The sequence below is a fragment of the Coccinella septempunctata genome, chromosome 2 (assembly GCF_907165205.1).
Source record: "Coccinella septempunctata chromosome 2, icCocSept1.1, whole genome shotgun sequence".
Taxonomy (NCBI): Eukaryota; Metazoa; Arthropoda; class Insecta; order Coleoptera; family Coccinellidae; genus Coccinella; species Coccinella septempunctata.
In genome coordinates this window covers 9,787,292-9,800,657 of record NC_058190.1, presented here as the reverse complement: position 1 = coordinate 9,800,657, position 13,366 = coordinate 9,787,292, and the positions used below count along the sequence as shown (strand labels likewise).

Below are 13,366 nucleotides of genomic sequence, written 5' to 3'. Positions count from 1 at the left end.
ATAACAGCATTATCCTCAGTTCTAAGTTCCCCTCTTCTTGGAAATGTGCCCGTGTCACACCTATCCCGAAAAAAGGTATTCCAAAGGAGCTTTCTGATCTAAGATCGATCAGTATACTACCTGGATTATCTAAAATTTTAGAGAAGATAATGGCAGTCCAACTTTCCGAATATCTCGAGCTTAATGGGATTCTGCCTGCGACTCAGTCTGGTTTTCGTCCGGGTTATAGTGCAACCAGTGCACTTCTCGATGTGACTGATGACATTTTTCAGTCCATTGATGAATCCAGATGTTCTATTTTATTTTTGCTGGACTTCAGTAGAGCCTTCGATACTGTGCGGCATGATATCCTTTTGGCTATCTTGAAATCTTGTGGAGTGTCAGGTGAGGCTCTTAACCTTCTGAGCTCCTATCTTGCTGGACGTTCGCAGTTTGTGAAGTTGGGTGACAGGACCTCATGCGCTAAATCTGTTCAGAGCGGAGTTCCCCAGGGCTCGGTTCTTGGGCCTCTTCTCTTCATAGTGTACACCAGCCAATTCACCAAGAGTATCCTTCATGGAAAAGTTCATATGTATGCTGACGATTTTCAGATTCTTTTTGATTTCCTCATGAATAATTTTGATACCGCAGCTAATAGAATGAATGAAGATTTAGATCGGTTGGCACTTATAGCGGAAAAACATTCTTTGATATTGAATGCAAGGAAATCATTCTCTATAATTTTTGGGTCTAAAAATAATAAAAACTTTGTTGAGAATAATTTCAGGCCTGTGATCCGCGGTGATACCATTAATTTCCAGGAGAACGTAAGAGACTTGGGCCTGATTGTGGACAGCTCGTTGAGATTTCGTGAGCATGTTATGTGTTTGATCCGGAGAGCTTATGGGGCCCTAAGGATGCTCTACCAGCATAGATCTTATTTGCCTACTACTACAAAGAGGGTCTTGTGTGAGAGTTTGGTCATGTCAAAATTTAATTATAGTTCTACTGTCTACAGCTTTTGTCTCGACCAAGAGACATTAGGTCGAATACAGCGTGTTCAATATAGCTGCATCAGGTTCATATATGGGATTAGGAAATATGAGCATGTCTCGCATATGCTAAAGGCGCTGTACTGGTTGCCAATAAAAAAATGTTTTGAGTATTATGCCTTGTGTACTTATCATAAAATTATAATTGAGAAATGTCCGCCATATCTTTACAATAAACTGAGGTATAGAACTGATATTCATAATTTGAATGTAAGACATAGGAATCTGCTCTCTTGTCCCCAGCACAGAACGGCCATCTTCCAGAGGAGTTTCAGGTACAATGTGGTAAAATTTTATAACGCAGTGCCAAATGAGTTCAAAACGTTTACTCTCGTAAGATTCAAGAGAGAAATCAGGGCTCATCTCCTTCAGGCTCTGTATGCATAATATATCTGATTGTTTTCGAGAGTCAGTTTTTTTTTTTCTCTCGTTGTTCCAGATACACCTCTCTTATGTTTATGTTTATTATTTTTTTTTGTAAATTCTGCTCATTGAAATTGTATTGTTGTTTAACTTTTTTTTTCTCTCTCTTTAATGCTTATTCCAAATTGTGTCACATAACAAGGGTTAAGTGGTAGAGCACATACTAGGTGAACTTCCCCTTGAGGTTTGAATTGGAAAAATAAAGACATTATTATTATTATTAAGTATTCCGATATAAGCATACTTCTTACATCATTTACTGAAGCATTTTCGATTTCATTATGCTGTGGATCCTCTTCAATATGCTGAGAGTCCTCATTAAAATATTTATCTCCTGACATAATCGCAATGTTCTGAAGCAAAGCACAAGCTACAATAATGCTTTGCACTTTTGAAATATGAAGTGTTATTTTTTTTTTTATAATACTGGAAACCTGCTTTTCCATACACCATAAGATCTCTCTACTACATTCCTCGTCCTGATTTGTGATTCATTGTACAACCGTTCTTGTGGGATAGAGGGGTTGTGGAGTGGCGTCAGCAAATAGCTTGTATTTTCATATCCTCTGTCTCCTAATATTAAGTTATTATTGAATTCTCTGTTCAGAAGCCGCTGTTTCACTCTTGAATTATTGAAAACTGTCTGATCATGACATGAACCTGGCCATCTAGCTAGGACATCCATAATTTTCAATTCATGGTCTACAACAGTCTGAACATTCATTGAAAAATTACCATGTCTGTCCCTGTAATATTCTGCGTTATCTCCACCTGGAGATTTTATTGTTATGTGGGTACAGTCAATAACTCCTATCACTCTTGGAAATCTGGCTATGCTATAAAATCCATATATAAGAGACTGTAAATTTGAGGGGAATTTAACAAATTCGGTTCTCAAATTTGCAATTGCCAGAGAAACCTCTGCAACAATTCTACATGCTGATGCTGCACTGACACCACTCAAATCTGCAAAGGCTCTAAGAAAGCATCCTGTTGCATAGTATCGAAGTGTGAGTAGCAATCTATTCACTGGAGATATTGCAGAGTTCCTGAAAAAAAAATAACATACATTTATTACAACATAATAATATTCTCAATCACATTGTAAGTGCAATTTTTTATCACAATATAACGAAATTATATGAATGTGCAGGTTCCAAGTTAGTTGTCGTTCTTATGTCATCCTCTATGAGAGACAGAACGTAATTAACAGATGACTTCGTCAGTCGGAATCGGCACCTGAATTCTTCGTCATCATAGTTTTCAAAATGTTTCATTCTAGTTCTAATTTCACGACGTTTGCGAGGCCTCGATAAGCTCGCAAAATAATAGTCACTCTCATCTTCAAGACACTCAAAAAGATCCATTATCACAAAATCTGGTGTTGCGTCTACAAACGTTCACGAAATACCTTCGAGATAAACTGATCGAGAGCAAAATTTTCTCGAAGTTTTGACAGTTTGGAGTGACGTTATCTGGTACATGAACTTTTATCAGCCATTCGATCTCTCAGTCAAAATAGGGAACTCTAACCATTTGTCAAAATCAGGTGACAGTTTGTTGCTGTGGGGCACACAAGCTCATAGAAATACCACACAAGCTCATAGAAATACGACACAAGCTTTTCCCGCCATTCATTCGCATGCTGTTTTGGTCGAGTTTCAGTGTTTTATTGTGTTTTGTACGTGTTTTTAGAAAAAAATTGTTCCCGACGTTAGATTAGACTATAAACTTATTCAGAAATGGCGCTTTACAGTGATTATTTGGATAGGTATGTAGTCGACTGTTCTGATATATTCGGATTTAGTTTATTTGGGTTGCAGTCAAATCAAACAGAGTACTCTTTTTTCCTTAGCTCGAGCTTTCGGACTATTTTAGTCCTTCACATAGACATAGAGACATGGACTGAGCAATGCCAGCATGAAATTGGCTATTTATTAGAAAGAGAGAAAAGCTCGTCGGGACATACCTTTCTCTTTTTTGTTCACATAGAGGTGAGTGTAGACCAATCAAAATTCTAGAAAAAGACAACTGCATTCCCGACGTGTTTTTCTCTCTGTCACTTTTTTTGACCGTATTTCATGCATAGATATAAAGGGAAGGCACAGTCCATGTCTCTATGTCTATGGTCCTTCATCAGGAGCAGCTATAATTTTAAATCGCATAAGTAAAACAAAATGCATCACACGGTTTTAAAGTACTTACAATTTGAGGTTAGTTTGTGAGATATAAGCCATATTTTCGCGATTAAGACGCGTGAAGCGTCTTTAAGCGGTGCTATTCGAGCGAATAAGTCATGACGTCAGTCTTTTAGACGCTTTAAGCGGAACCTGGCGGTCTGTGGAGAGCGCTTGTGTCATAGAGTCATCTTGTCTCTGGCCTGTGTCGTCTTAAGCACAGAACGTCTTAAGCGGAAAGAGGTAATATAAAGAAGAAGGGAGAATATGTTGTTTATATCGAATTTGATTTGAATTCCTACTAGGGAAGAGTGCTTTTATTGCCAATAATGCAGTTTCTGCATTATCATTTAGAATAAATAAATATTTTTCAAATAATACCCAAAGAACAGAAATTGAAAAATTTACAATTCGATTCGCTGTCTAATGACAACGACAGATGACTCAACCATCAGCAATATTCTATTTTTGCGACAACAAAATTAATGACGTCACGCTTAAAGACGCTTTAAGACATCGATTAAGACGCTTAATCGCCAAAATATGGCTATAATTGTAGAGGCATAATATAATTGTGACAGTTTTGTGGTCGAAACATAGATATAGTTTTTAGTTCTATGTAAATAATTAGAATTTAAATTATCACCTATGTGTAAAAAAACAATTGATAAAAAATATATAAAAGTCACACTGAAGTATTGTATGTTTTCTCTGTATTTCATATTCTAATAATACAACATTGGTGACCCCGAGGTGCGAAGTAAACTCGCTGAAATGTCGCAAGCTGAATCCCCAAGTGTGGAAGAAAATCAAGTTCCAGAAAACAATCTACCAGAAATCAACAAAATCTCAGTTGAAATTCCACCTTTTTGGTCAGAGAAACCGGAACGTTGGTTTTATCAAATAGATGCTCAATTTAGAATTAATGGTATCAGAAAGGACTCACTGAAATTCGACTATTTAATATCCCAGCTGGAACCTTCCTTAATAGACAATATTTGGGATATAGCAACCGGTTCAGATGATAATAAATATCAGCTTGCCAAAGAAAGATTGACGAGCATATTAGCAGAAAGTGAAGAAAAACGAATAAAGAGATTATTAACAGGGCAAAACCTTGGTGATCTGAAACCAAGTCAACTGTTAAGGAAATTGAAAACTCTAGCAGGTACTGATATATCAGAAAGAGTAATAAAAACCTTGTGGTTGGAAAATCTACCAATCAATATAAAAAATGTAGTGATCACAAGTGAAGAAGGTGTTAATCGTCTTGCAATCATGGCTGATAAAATTTATGAGTTAAACCCACCAAATGAATTGTATGGTATTAAAGGTTCAGGTTCCAATGCAACTAAAAGTACTTCCAATGAACTTGAAGAATTGAGAACAGAAGTAGCGGAACTTACTAAAGCTATCAAACAGTTCAGTATAAGTTATGAAAAAAGACCTACTAGGCGAAGTCTAACCCCTGGGAGAGGCCGAGATAGATCGAAATCAAGACAAAAATTCAATCCAGAAGGAAAATACTGTTATTTTCACTACAGATATGGTAAAAAATGCCGCCCTGAAAAATGTACTGGTCCTTGTGCTTGGAAAAAGCCGGAAAACTCCAGTCAGTAGTGGAAAGTGCAGCAACATCTACTACTGATTCAGTTACTTGCTGCAACTCTCGTTTATTCATGTTAGACAGGAACACGGGTTTGCAATTTTTAGTGGACAGCGGTGCTGACGTATCAATTATTCCATATGGTCAGAAAACTTCAGCACAGGTAAATTCGAACAATGACTTCATCTTGTATGCTGCTAATGGTACTCGGATACCCACCTATGGCATCATAATTATGGAAATCGATTTAGGTCTAAGGCGTGCATTTAGATGGCCTTTCATCATCGCCAAAACCTCAAGAGGCATTCTGGGTGCTGACTTTTTGAAAAAATTCAACCTACTCGTCGATCTGAAGAGACAACAGTTGGTGGATGGCGACACTAAGCTTTGCAGAAAAGGTGAATTGGCGTCCATCACATCAGAAGATGTAGTGAGTACTTTAGTCAGTGAAAAACTTGATAAATTCAGTGTACTATTGAACAATTATTCTGAGTTAACTCGACCAAATTTTCTGCCTAGTAATGTTGAGCACAATGTTAAACACCATATCGTTACAACAGGACAGCCAGTATTTTCGAAACCTAGACGTCTTGATAACCAAAAATTGACTATAGCTAAGAAAGAATTTCAGTTTATGTTGGACAATGGTATTATTCAACCATCAAAGTAAAAAATATATAAAAGTCACACTGAAGTATTGTATGTTTTCTCTGTATTTCATATTCTAATAATACAACATAATCATACATATAGTAAAAGTAATATCTTGAGACGTAGTTTATGATATTTTCCACTATTCCAAATTTGTGGGTAATAATGAATTCTCAACGGGATTGCACAGATAATAATTGAATTAACATAACATCAACATCTATATCAGTTCCACGGTTATGTTGAACATTTTTGGTGACGTATGTCAAATGTCTTATTCAACTGATACTAGTCATCGAATACAAGATTCTTTTTCTTCTTATTTATTGTCATGTCATCTTCTTGTACTTATATCTACTATAACATGTAAAAATTTTTTCTAAATAACACCTTACCGGATTCTCACCATAATTAGTTTTAGTTTTTTATTTTCTATCTTAAAACGGTCCAGATCAAAACACAAAACCGACACATACACATTATTAATTAATTCTAAATAGGAGTCTTTAATTCTCTTTCTGTTCACCTCTACTTATCTTCAACTGTCCTCAAACACCTGTAATCCTGTAATCTCTTGTTCCAAACCACGTCACATACACTCATTCGATTCCCGAAAACCATCACAAAACCAAACTTTCACTTTGGATGTCCGTCGATGCTCTAATCTTTTTTCTTTTATCCCACTCGATCAGCAAAGAATATATGCTGCTCAAATTCTGGATGTCTTTCCTGGCATTGATGCAATGCTCCTCCTGGGAAATTCGTACCATCTCCAGGAACAGTCTTTTCTCTAAGTTTTTCTCCTTGTCCAATATGCTGACTTCTTCGAAATTAGGTTGGTGTTCTTCATCTATCATACGTATCGCTAATGCACAACTTCTTTTCTTCTGCTGTTGTTAATGTCGCTTTTGTGGCCTGAAAGACGTTGCTTTAATGTGGTCGACGTTTGTCCCACATATACTCCTTCACAATCTTTACATGAGATCTTGTACACCACCCCATTTTGCTGTAGTGTTGGTGTGGGATCTTTTAGATTTGTAAAAATTGATCTAAGTGGTTTTACGTTTCTTGTCGCAACTTGAAATTTCTCTTTAGGAATCAGTTTCTTTAGTGGTGGTGATAACTCTTCAATATATGGCAGGGTGATGTATCTTCGTGTTTGTTCTTCATTCGTTGCCTGCAGTGATTCTATTTGTCGTGGGCTTTCTAAGGTGTTTGGTGTGCCGTGAATGATTTTGTTTAGCAACCCATATGGGTAGCCATTTTCTCTTAGTATTCCTGACAATATTTTTAAATTTTTGTTTATAAATCTTGGATGGCATATTTTTGTTATTCTTGTTTTTAGGTTTCTTATTATGTTGACTTTCATGTTAAAAGGATGGTAGGATTTGTGGTGGATGTACCTGTTGGATGATATTTTCTTCTTGTGCCAGTCAGTAATTAATGTACTGCCCTCTTCTGTTTCTTCTCTGATCACTGTCATATCCAGGAACGGTAAGGATTTGTTGTTTTCTACTTCTATGGTGAACTGAAGCGTTTTGCTGTTATCGTAGGAATTCAATATTTGTAAGGACTGCTGGATAAATTCCTCTGGCATGGCCGTTATGGTGTCATCTCTATATTTTTTTATAAACGGTAATTGGCATGTCAGTTTTTGTTTTGTGTAGTTCAGCACCTCATCTATCACGTATTCAGCTATTATCCCTGAGATTTGTAATCCCATTGGGGTTCCTTCTTTCTGTTTGTAGTAAGATCCTTCAAATGAGAATGAGATGGTGTCGAACAGAAATTCTAACAGCCTCAAGAATTCATCTTGGTTAATTGGGCTGTTCGGTTCAATGTCTTCCCACTTGTTGTTGATGCACCATTTGGCTGTATCTAAGGTAGTGTTTGTGTATAATGAAATTGCATCCCAACTCACCAGCACATAACCACTTGGGAGCTTCAAGTCATTCATAAAATTTGCAAATTCGAACGAGTCTTTTATATAATACTGGTTTTCTTGGTTGTAGGAATTAGTTAGGATACCTGTTAAGAATTTGGTTATTCCTGTATTTGGGCAATCAATCGAAGAGATTATTGGTCTGAGGTTTAATTCTGCTTTGTGTATTTTTGGTAAGCCATAGTATTTTGGGCTGGTTCCCTTGTAAAATGTGAGTTGTCTTGCTTGTTCTTCATCAATTATGCCTCGTTTCTTCATTTCCCCAATCATTTTGTTCCCTCTTTGTTGGTAGCAGTTTGAAGGATCTCTTTCCAGTCTCTCATAGAATTTTTCATCCGATAGTTGAGTTGTTGCTAGTTGGTGGTATTGTTCTCTGTTCATCACTGTTGTCACATTTCCTTTATCAGATTGTGTTATAATCAATTCGGGATGTTCTCTTACAAATCTTTGAGTTATTCTCAGCTTTTTAAGGAGTGGGTTATATTTTGATTTGTCCTTGTGTACAAAGTTTGTAATTATATTGGTTATCTTAGCCGTTGTTATATTTTTATTTGTCGATGTTAGACATTGAGCACCCTGATGTGTCCGCTCGGTATCGAGAAAAAATCAAGATTATAAACAATTTAGATCCATATGTTTTAACTGAATCACAGCTCAGCTCGAATCCTTCTGACTTGCCACCAGTAACACACTTGGATATAATATCCTACCTTCTTTTAAGTACAAGTTACTATTCACATGAGCAAATGAGAGCATGTAAGAGTTTAAGTGCCAACAAGACCTTCGAAGCAGGATTTGTCAGTGGCTGTGGCTCCATGAAAATTGGGAATTTATTCCTCGTTGTTGAAAATGTAGATACACAATTGGAAAAAAGATTGATATGTATTAGTCCGAGAGCTAGCGACGAAAATCGGCAAGAGTTTTGTAATGGCTCATAATTAAATATGAAATAGTATTGAGGGTGTACATTAGTCAGCACCCACTCTCAAGGTCAGGTAGTGGAACATCTGGCGGCGACGCTCTTTGATTTATGTAAAATTACAATATCCGTACTTTGAATGACTGCCTCTGTTCTATTGATATGTGGTCTGAATATTTTATTCTCAAATAATATATTATATTTGAGCATTAAATGCATTTTCAGCCATTACAAATCTCTTGAAACGAAATCGCTGAGGCAGCAACTTCTGTGGTGTACTGACCCACAGCGTTTCACTAAAATGAGGTATGACCACTTTCTCAAGTTTTCTGTTCTATAAACTAGTTGAGTGAATAGTTCAATCATTACAAAATACTTGTAGAGTATGTTGTATTTTTATATGCCTACATCAAAGCGCGCCGCCGCTAGGTATTCCACTACCTTACCTTGAGAGTGGGTGCTGACTAATGTACACCCTCAATACTAATTCATATTTAATTATGAGCCATTACAAAACTCTTGCCGATTTGCGTTGTCAGCTCTCGGACTATATGTTTTATTCAATGTATGACTTTTGTGATTTAGGTGAAGCACTCCCAGAAAATGAATCTGCCGGATTTGAGAGCATGGACTATTTTTCAAGATAACGGAAGTGTGAAAACGGCACACTGCACATGTACAGCAGGGCTTAGTGAAGCATGTAGTCATGTTGGAGCAATTTTGTTTGCCTTGGAGAGTGTGGTCACCTCAATGACAAATACATCATGCACAGATGTAAGGGCAACATGGAATGTTCCTCGCCTTAAAAAGGTTGAGTACCAAGAAGTAAAACAACTAAAGATTAGCAAAACTTATAAATACACAGACAATCCTCCTGTGAATGAGCTGTCGCAGGATGAAATTGTTGAGCTACTTAAAGATGTCCAAGCAGCTGGGAGCACATCAGTGTTAATGAGGGTTATTGAACCTTTTGCTACGGAAATAGCAAGTCAGAGAAAAATAAGGAGATCGATGTAGACAACCCCTATCTTCATCTTTATAATGAAGAATATGAAAATTTCACGTTAGAAGAACTTCAAGCCATAGCCGCTGATGTAACTATCACTATCCCGGATGAAGATATTTCAATATTGAAAGAAACAACAAAACTGCAGGCTGCTTCCGAAGGATCGTACATGCAAAGAGCTGGAAGAATTACAGCTTCAAATTTTAAAAGAGCTGTAAGGACTTCTATAGACAATCCTTCCCTCTCTTTAATCAAAATGATCTGCTATCCATTAAAATATAATTTTCGGTCTAAGGCTGCAGAGTGGGGTAAAAAACACGAAGCAGATGCTGTAGCTAGGTATCGCCATGAAATGAGTTCGACTCATGAGAATTTTACTTGTGATTCTATAGGACTGTGTCTGCACTCCCAGTATCCTTGTTTTGGAGCTTCACCAGATGGCACTGTTTCCTGTAGCTGCTGTGGAAAAGGATGCCTTGAAGTGAAGTGCCCATATTTATTAAAAGATAATACCATTTTAGAATTCTGCCGCATGAAAAATACTTGTCTTCTGTTAGAAGAAGATGATGTATCTCTGGAGAAAAACCATGAATACTTCTACCAAATCCAGCAACAAATGGCATTAACTGAAACAAACTTTTGTGACTTCGTCGTATGGAGCCCAAAAGAAAGAATCTACTTCAACGAAGATTTCTGGTTATCCAATTCTCAAAAAAGCATGGATTTTCATAGGATGGTTATTATGCTGGAATTGCTCGGAAAATATTTCAGTAAAACTACTCAGCATGGCAGCAGTTATTGTGTATGTAAAGGAACAGATGATGGAAGACCCATGATCGCATGTGACAATAACAATTGCAATATAGAGTGGTACCATATGGAGTGTGTGGGGTTGTCAATTGTACCATGGTTGTGGGTTTGCCCATTCTGTATTTCAACAGAATGATCAATTTAAGATAAGTATTTTTAATAGAAATTGTAATCTTTCGTATTGATGTTTTTTAATGATATTGAACTGAATGAAAATGAAGTTTTGATAAATTGTTATATTTCAGTTTATTTGGAAAAATAAGTTTTACAGGTCAAATACACAACAAGGGAAAAGGTAAATAACTTAATTATCAATAATATATGGAAACCAATTTAGAAAATTGGCTGAATCACTTGCTCCAAGAATGATAATTGTGTAGAGAATACACAATTAATTATCAATCTCTACAATAAACAAACAAGGTTGCAGGGGCAAAACGGGTCTATCACAATTGTTGGATTCGAGATATGGGCTTTTTCAATGTGCAATTCATTTTTGTAGAGGAATTGAAATTATTCTCGAGAGCATATTCTCGAGAGCATATGCGTGGCGAGTAGACGTGCGAATGCTGGGCTCCAGTTAAATGGTAGAATTTTACTATCACGAACAACTCAGAGGTGAAAACTTAATATCAACATAACACAAAAATTGTCCAAGTAATACGGAAAATGGTTTTAACACGGGAAATGAGGGATGAATTAGAATCGGCTGTGAATAACGCTGTCCATAAATGCCTTACCAGTGATGCAGTCATAAAAACGATTGTAAACAACGTGTCCGAAGCGATAATGAAAACAATGGAAACGAAGTTAGCTGAAATGGAAAAATCCGTCAACACTATACACGATAAATTATCGAGTATGAAAGAGGAATATGATTATAAAATTTCTGAACTGAAAACCGAAACTGAAATTGCCAAGTCGGAAAAAAACACTTTACAAAAGAAGTTCGATCAAATGGATCAATTCTCAAGGAGGTCAAACCTAAGAATTTTGAATTTCGAAGAGAATCCGAGTGAACAAATCAGGGAAGAAGTAATAAAGTTGATGAATACAAAATTGGCTATCAATCTAACCCATGAAGACATCGACATATGTTACAGAGTGGGAAAGAAAAATGAAGGAAAGGCGAGAGGAGTCTTCATCAAACTACATGACTATATGGTTAAGCACAAAATCTATAACAAAAAGAGAATGCTGAAAGGGACTGGAATCATTATAAGGGAGGATTTAACAGGTCCTAGAATGGAATTGCTGGGCATGGCTGTTGACAAATATGGTATGCGAAACGTCTGGACTGATTCTGGCAGAATATTTATAAATAAGGATAATAAGTTACACAAGATAATATCTAAAGATGAGTTAATGAGCTTACTGTAATTTTTTGTAATTTCTTGTACTAAAGAGGGCACTTATATTTTCAGTAAAAAAGATGTTGTGTTTTCTGTTCCCTGAGATTAAATGTGTTTTTTTTTTTTTTATTTCTCATATTTTTGCTGGAGTTTAGTACTATTCGCCCCAGAAACAATTGTATTTTGATACTTTTTTTTTAAATTTTTTGTTTTTCTGAGGGATGTTGGACATTTTGGATACATTGGATAGTTATGAGGAAGTTATTACGAAGACAAGTCCTAATTTACACGATTATTTTGCGGGAAGAGACAGCAGGTTGGCGGGTGCATTGGGTGTTATACATTTTAATATTCGGAGTCTGAGGAAGCATTTTGATGAATTGCTCGTATACTTGGAGAGAAACTTGAATAATTTGGATGTCATAGTCCTGTCGGAAACATGGAATCTTGATTCGGTAAGTGAGTTCACAATACCAAATTATACGATTTATTACAACGAATCGAAAGCAAATCAAAGTGATGGTCTTGTGGTTTATATAAGGAACTCCCTAACATCAAATGTTCAAATTATCTCTTTGGCCGAAACTAAGCTCCTGAGAATAACTTTCGATATCAATGATAGAAATAAACAGACGAAATGTGGAATTACAGCATCTTATCGCCCCCCATCAATTGATGTACGAACCTACTTAGATGATTTAGATAGATATTTCTCTACTTTGAAATGGGAACCGATGGAGTTGTTTTTAGGGGACATTAATGTAGATTTGCTAGACAAAGTTTCTATAAATACAAATGGTTATAAAAACATAATGAGCCAAAATGGGTTCGTTTCAACCATCAATAAACCAACGAGGGTAACAAAAGACTCGGCAACAACAATTGACCATATTTTTATCAGACAAGCTAACTATCTACTGAACAAGATTGAACTCGACCCACTCGTTGTACATAGTAGTATAACAGATCACTATTCGACGCTCATTATGATATCACGACTAACCACAGCTAACGTTACACCCAATATAACACACAGATACAATATAATCAATTATAATAAACTGAGATCAATTTTAGAGGTGGAAAGATGGAGCGAGATTTTATCGTGTAAAGAGACACAGAGAGGTTATAGTGTCTTTGTTGATGTGTTGGGGAAACATATCGCTGAGTCAACTGAAACAATGCTACGCAAGAAAGGTAGAAACAAGCTGAAGCCGTGGATAACAGAGGGGTTAGTGAAGTCGATTCATACCAGGGATCAGATGAAGAGGAAATTTCTGAGGTCTCCTACACCTGAACTCGAACTGGAGTTTAAAAAATATAGGAATAAACTCAATAGTCTAATAAAATTCACGAAAGATAATTATTATAAAAATAAACTGGATGCATGTGATAATTGTGGGCAATCCTGGAAAATAATTAATGAAATTTCAAATTATAAACCAAAAA

General features: G+C 36.3%; 5 protein-coding genes and 1 pseudogene across 5 annotated transcripts; 5 read left to right on the top strand and 1 right to left on the bottom strand.

The window, feature by feature from the left end:
* The first annotated feature begins 4,405 nt into the window (after nucleotides 1–4,405).
* On the top strand, nucleotides 4,406–5,251 carry LOC123306945. The gene has a single exon (XM_044889147.1). It carries the CDS (start codon nucleotides 4,406–4,408, stop codon nucleotides 5,249–5,251), a length of 846 nt encoding a protein of 281 aa, XP_044745082.1.
* A 59-nt stretch (nucleotides 5,252–5,310) lies between these two features.
* Nucleotides 5,311–5,907, top strand: LOC123306944. Its single transcript, XM_044889146.1, has one exon. The coding sequence runs from the start codon at nucleotides 5,311–5,313 to the stop codon at nucleotides 5,905–5,907; it is 597 nt and encodes a 198-aa protein (XP_044745081.1).
* An 846-nt stretch (nucleotides 5,908–6,753) lies between these two features.
* On the bottom strand, nucleotides 6,754–8,211 carry LOC123306943. Its single transcript, XM_044889145.1, has one exon. It carries the CDS (start codon nucleotides 8,209–8,211, stop codon nucleotides 6,754–6,756), a length of 1,458 nt encoding a protein of 485 aa, XP_044745080.1.
* A 1,141-nt stretch (nucleotides 8,212–9,352) lies between these two features.
* On the top strand, nucleotides 9,353–10,701 carry LOC123306942 (annotated as a pseudogene).
* Nucleotides 10,702–11,104: 403 nt separating this feature from the next.
* LOC123306941 lies at nucleotides 11,105–11,945 on the top strand. The gene is made up of 2 exons (XM_044889144.1): nucleotides 11,105–11,608; nucleotides 11,669–11,945. The coding sequence occupies exons 1-2, from the start codon at nucleotides 11,235–11,237 to the stop codon at nucleotides 11,943–11,945; spliced, it is 651 nt and encodes a 216-aa protein (XP_044745079.1). The 5' UTR covers nucleotides 11,105–11,234.
* Nucleotides 11,946–12,012: 67 nt separating this feature from the next.
* LOC123306724 lies at nucleotides 12,013–13,139 on the top strand. Its single transcript, XM_044888846.1, has 2 exons — nucleotides 12,013–12,372; nucleotides 12,995–13,139. Exons 1-2 carry the CDS (start codon nucleotides 12,139–12,141, stop codon nucleotides 13,127–13,129), a joined length of 369 nt encoding a protein of 122 aa, XP_044744781.1. The 5' UTR covers nucleotides 12,013–12,138; the 3' UTR covers nucleotides 13,130–13,139.
* The last annotated feature ends 227 nt before the right edge of the window (nucleotides 13,140–13,366 follow it).

What these genes read in the sequence shown, in the direction of transcription:
- LOC123306944 (XM_044889146.1), top strand. Translation starts at nt 5,311, where the DNA reads ATGTTAGACAGGAACACGGGTTTGCAATTTTTAGTGGACAGCGGTGCT.
- LOC123306943 (XM_044889145.1), bottom strand. Translation starts at nt 8,211, where the DNA reads ATGAACAGAGAACAATACCACCAACTAGCAACAACTCAACTATCGGAT.
- LOC123306941 (XM_044889144.1), top strand. Translation starts at nt 11,235, where the DNA reads ATGGTTTTAACACGGGAAATGAGGGATGAATTAGAATCGGCTGTGAAT. An exon ending in ATCAGGGAAGAAGTAATAAA is followed by an intron (nt 11,609 to 11,668) that starts GTTGATGAATAC and finishes CATATGTTACAG; the next exon opens with AGTGGGAAAGAAAAATGAAG.
- LOC123306945 (XM_044889147.1), top strand. Translation starts at nt 4,406, where the DNA reads ATGTCGCAAGCTGAATCCCCAAGTGTGGAAGAAAATCAAGTTCCAGAA.
- LOC123306724 (XM_044888846.1), top strand. Translation starts at nt 12,139, where the DNA reads ATGTTGGACATTTTGGATACATTGGATAGTTATGAGGAAGTTATTACG. An exon ending in AAACATGGAATCTTGATTCG is followed by an intron (nt 12,373 to 12,994) that starts GTAAGTGAGTTC and finishes GATCAATTTTAG; the next exon opens with AGGTGGAAAGATGGAGCGAG.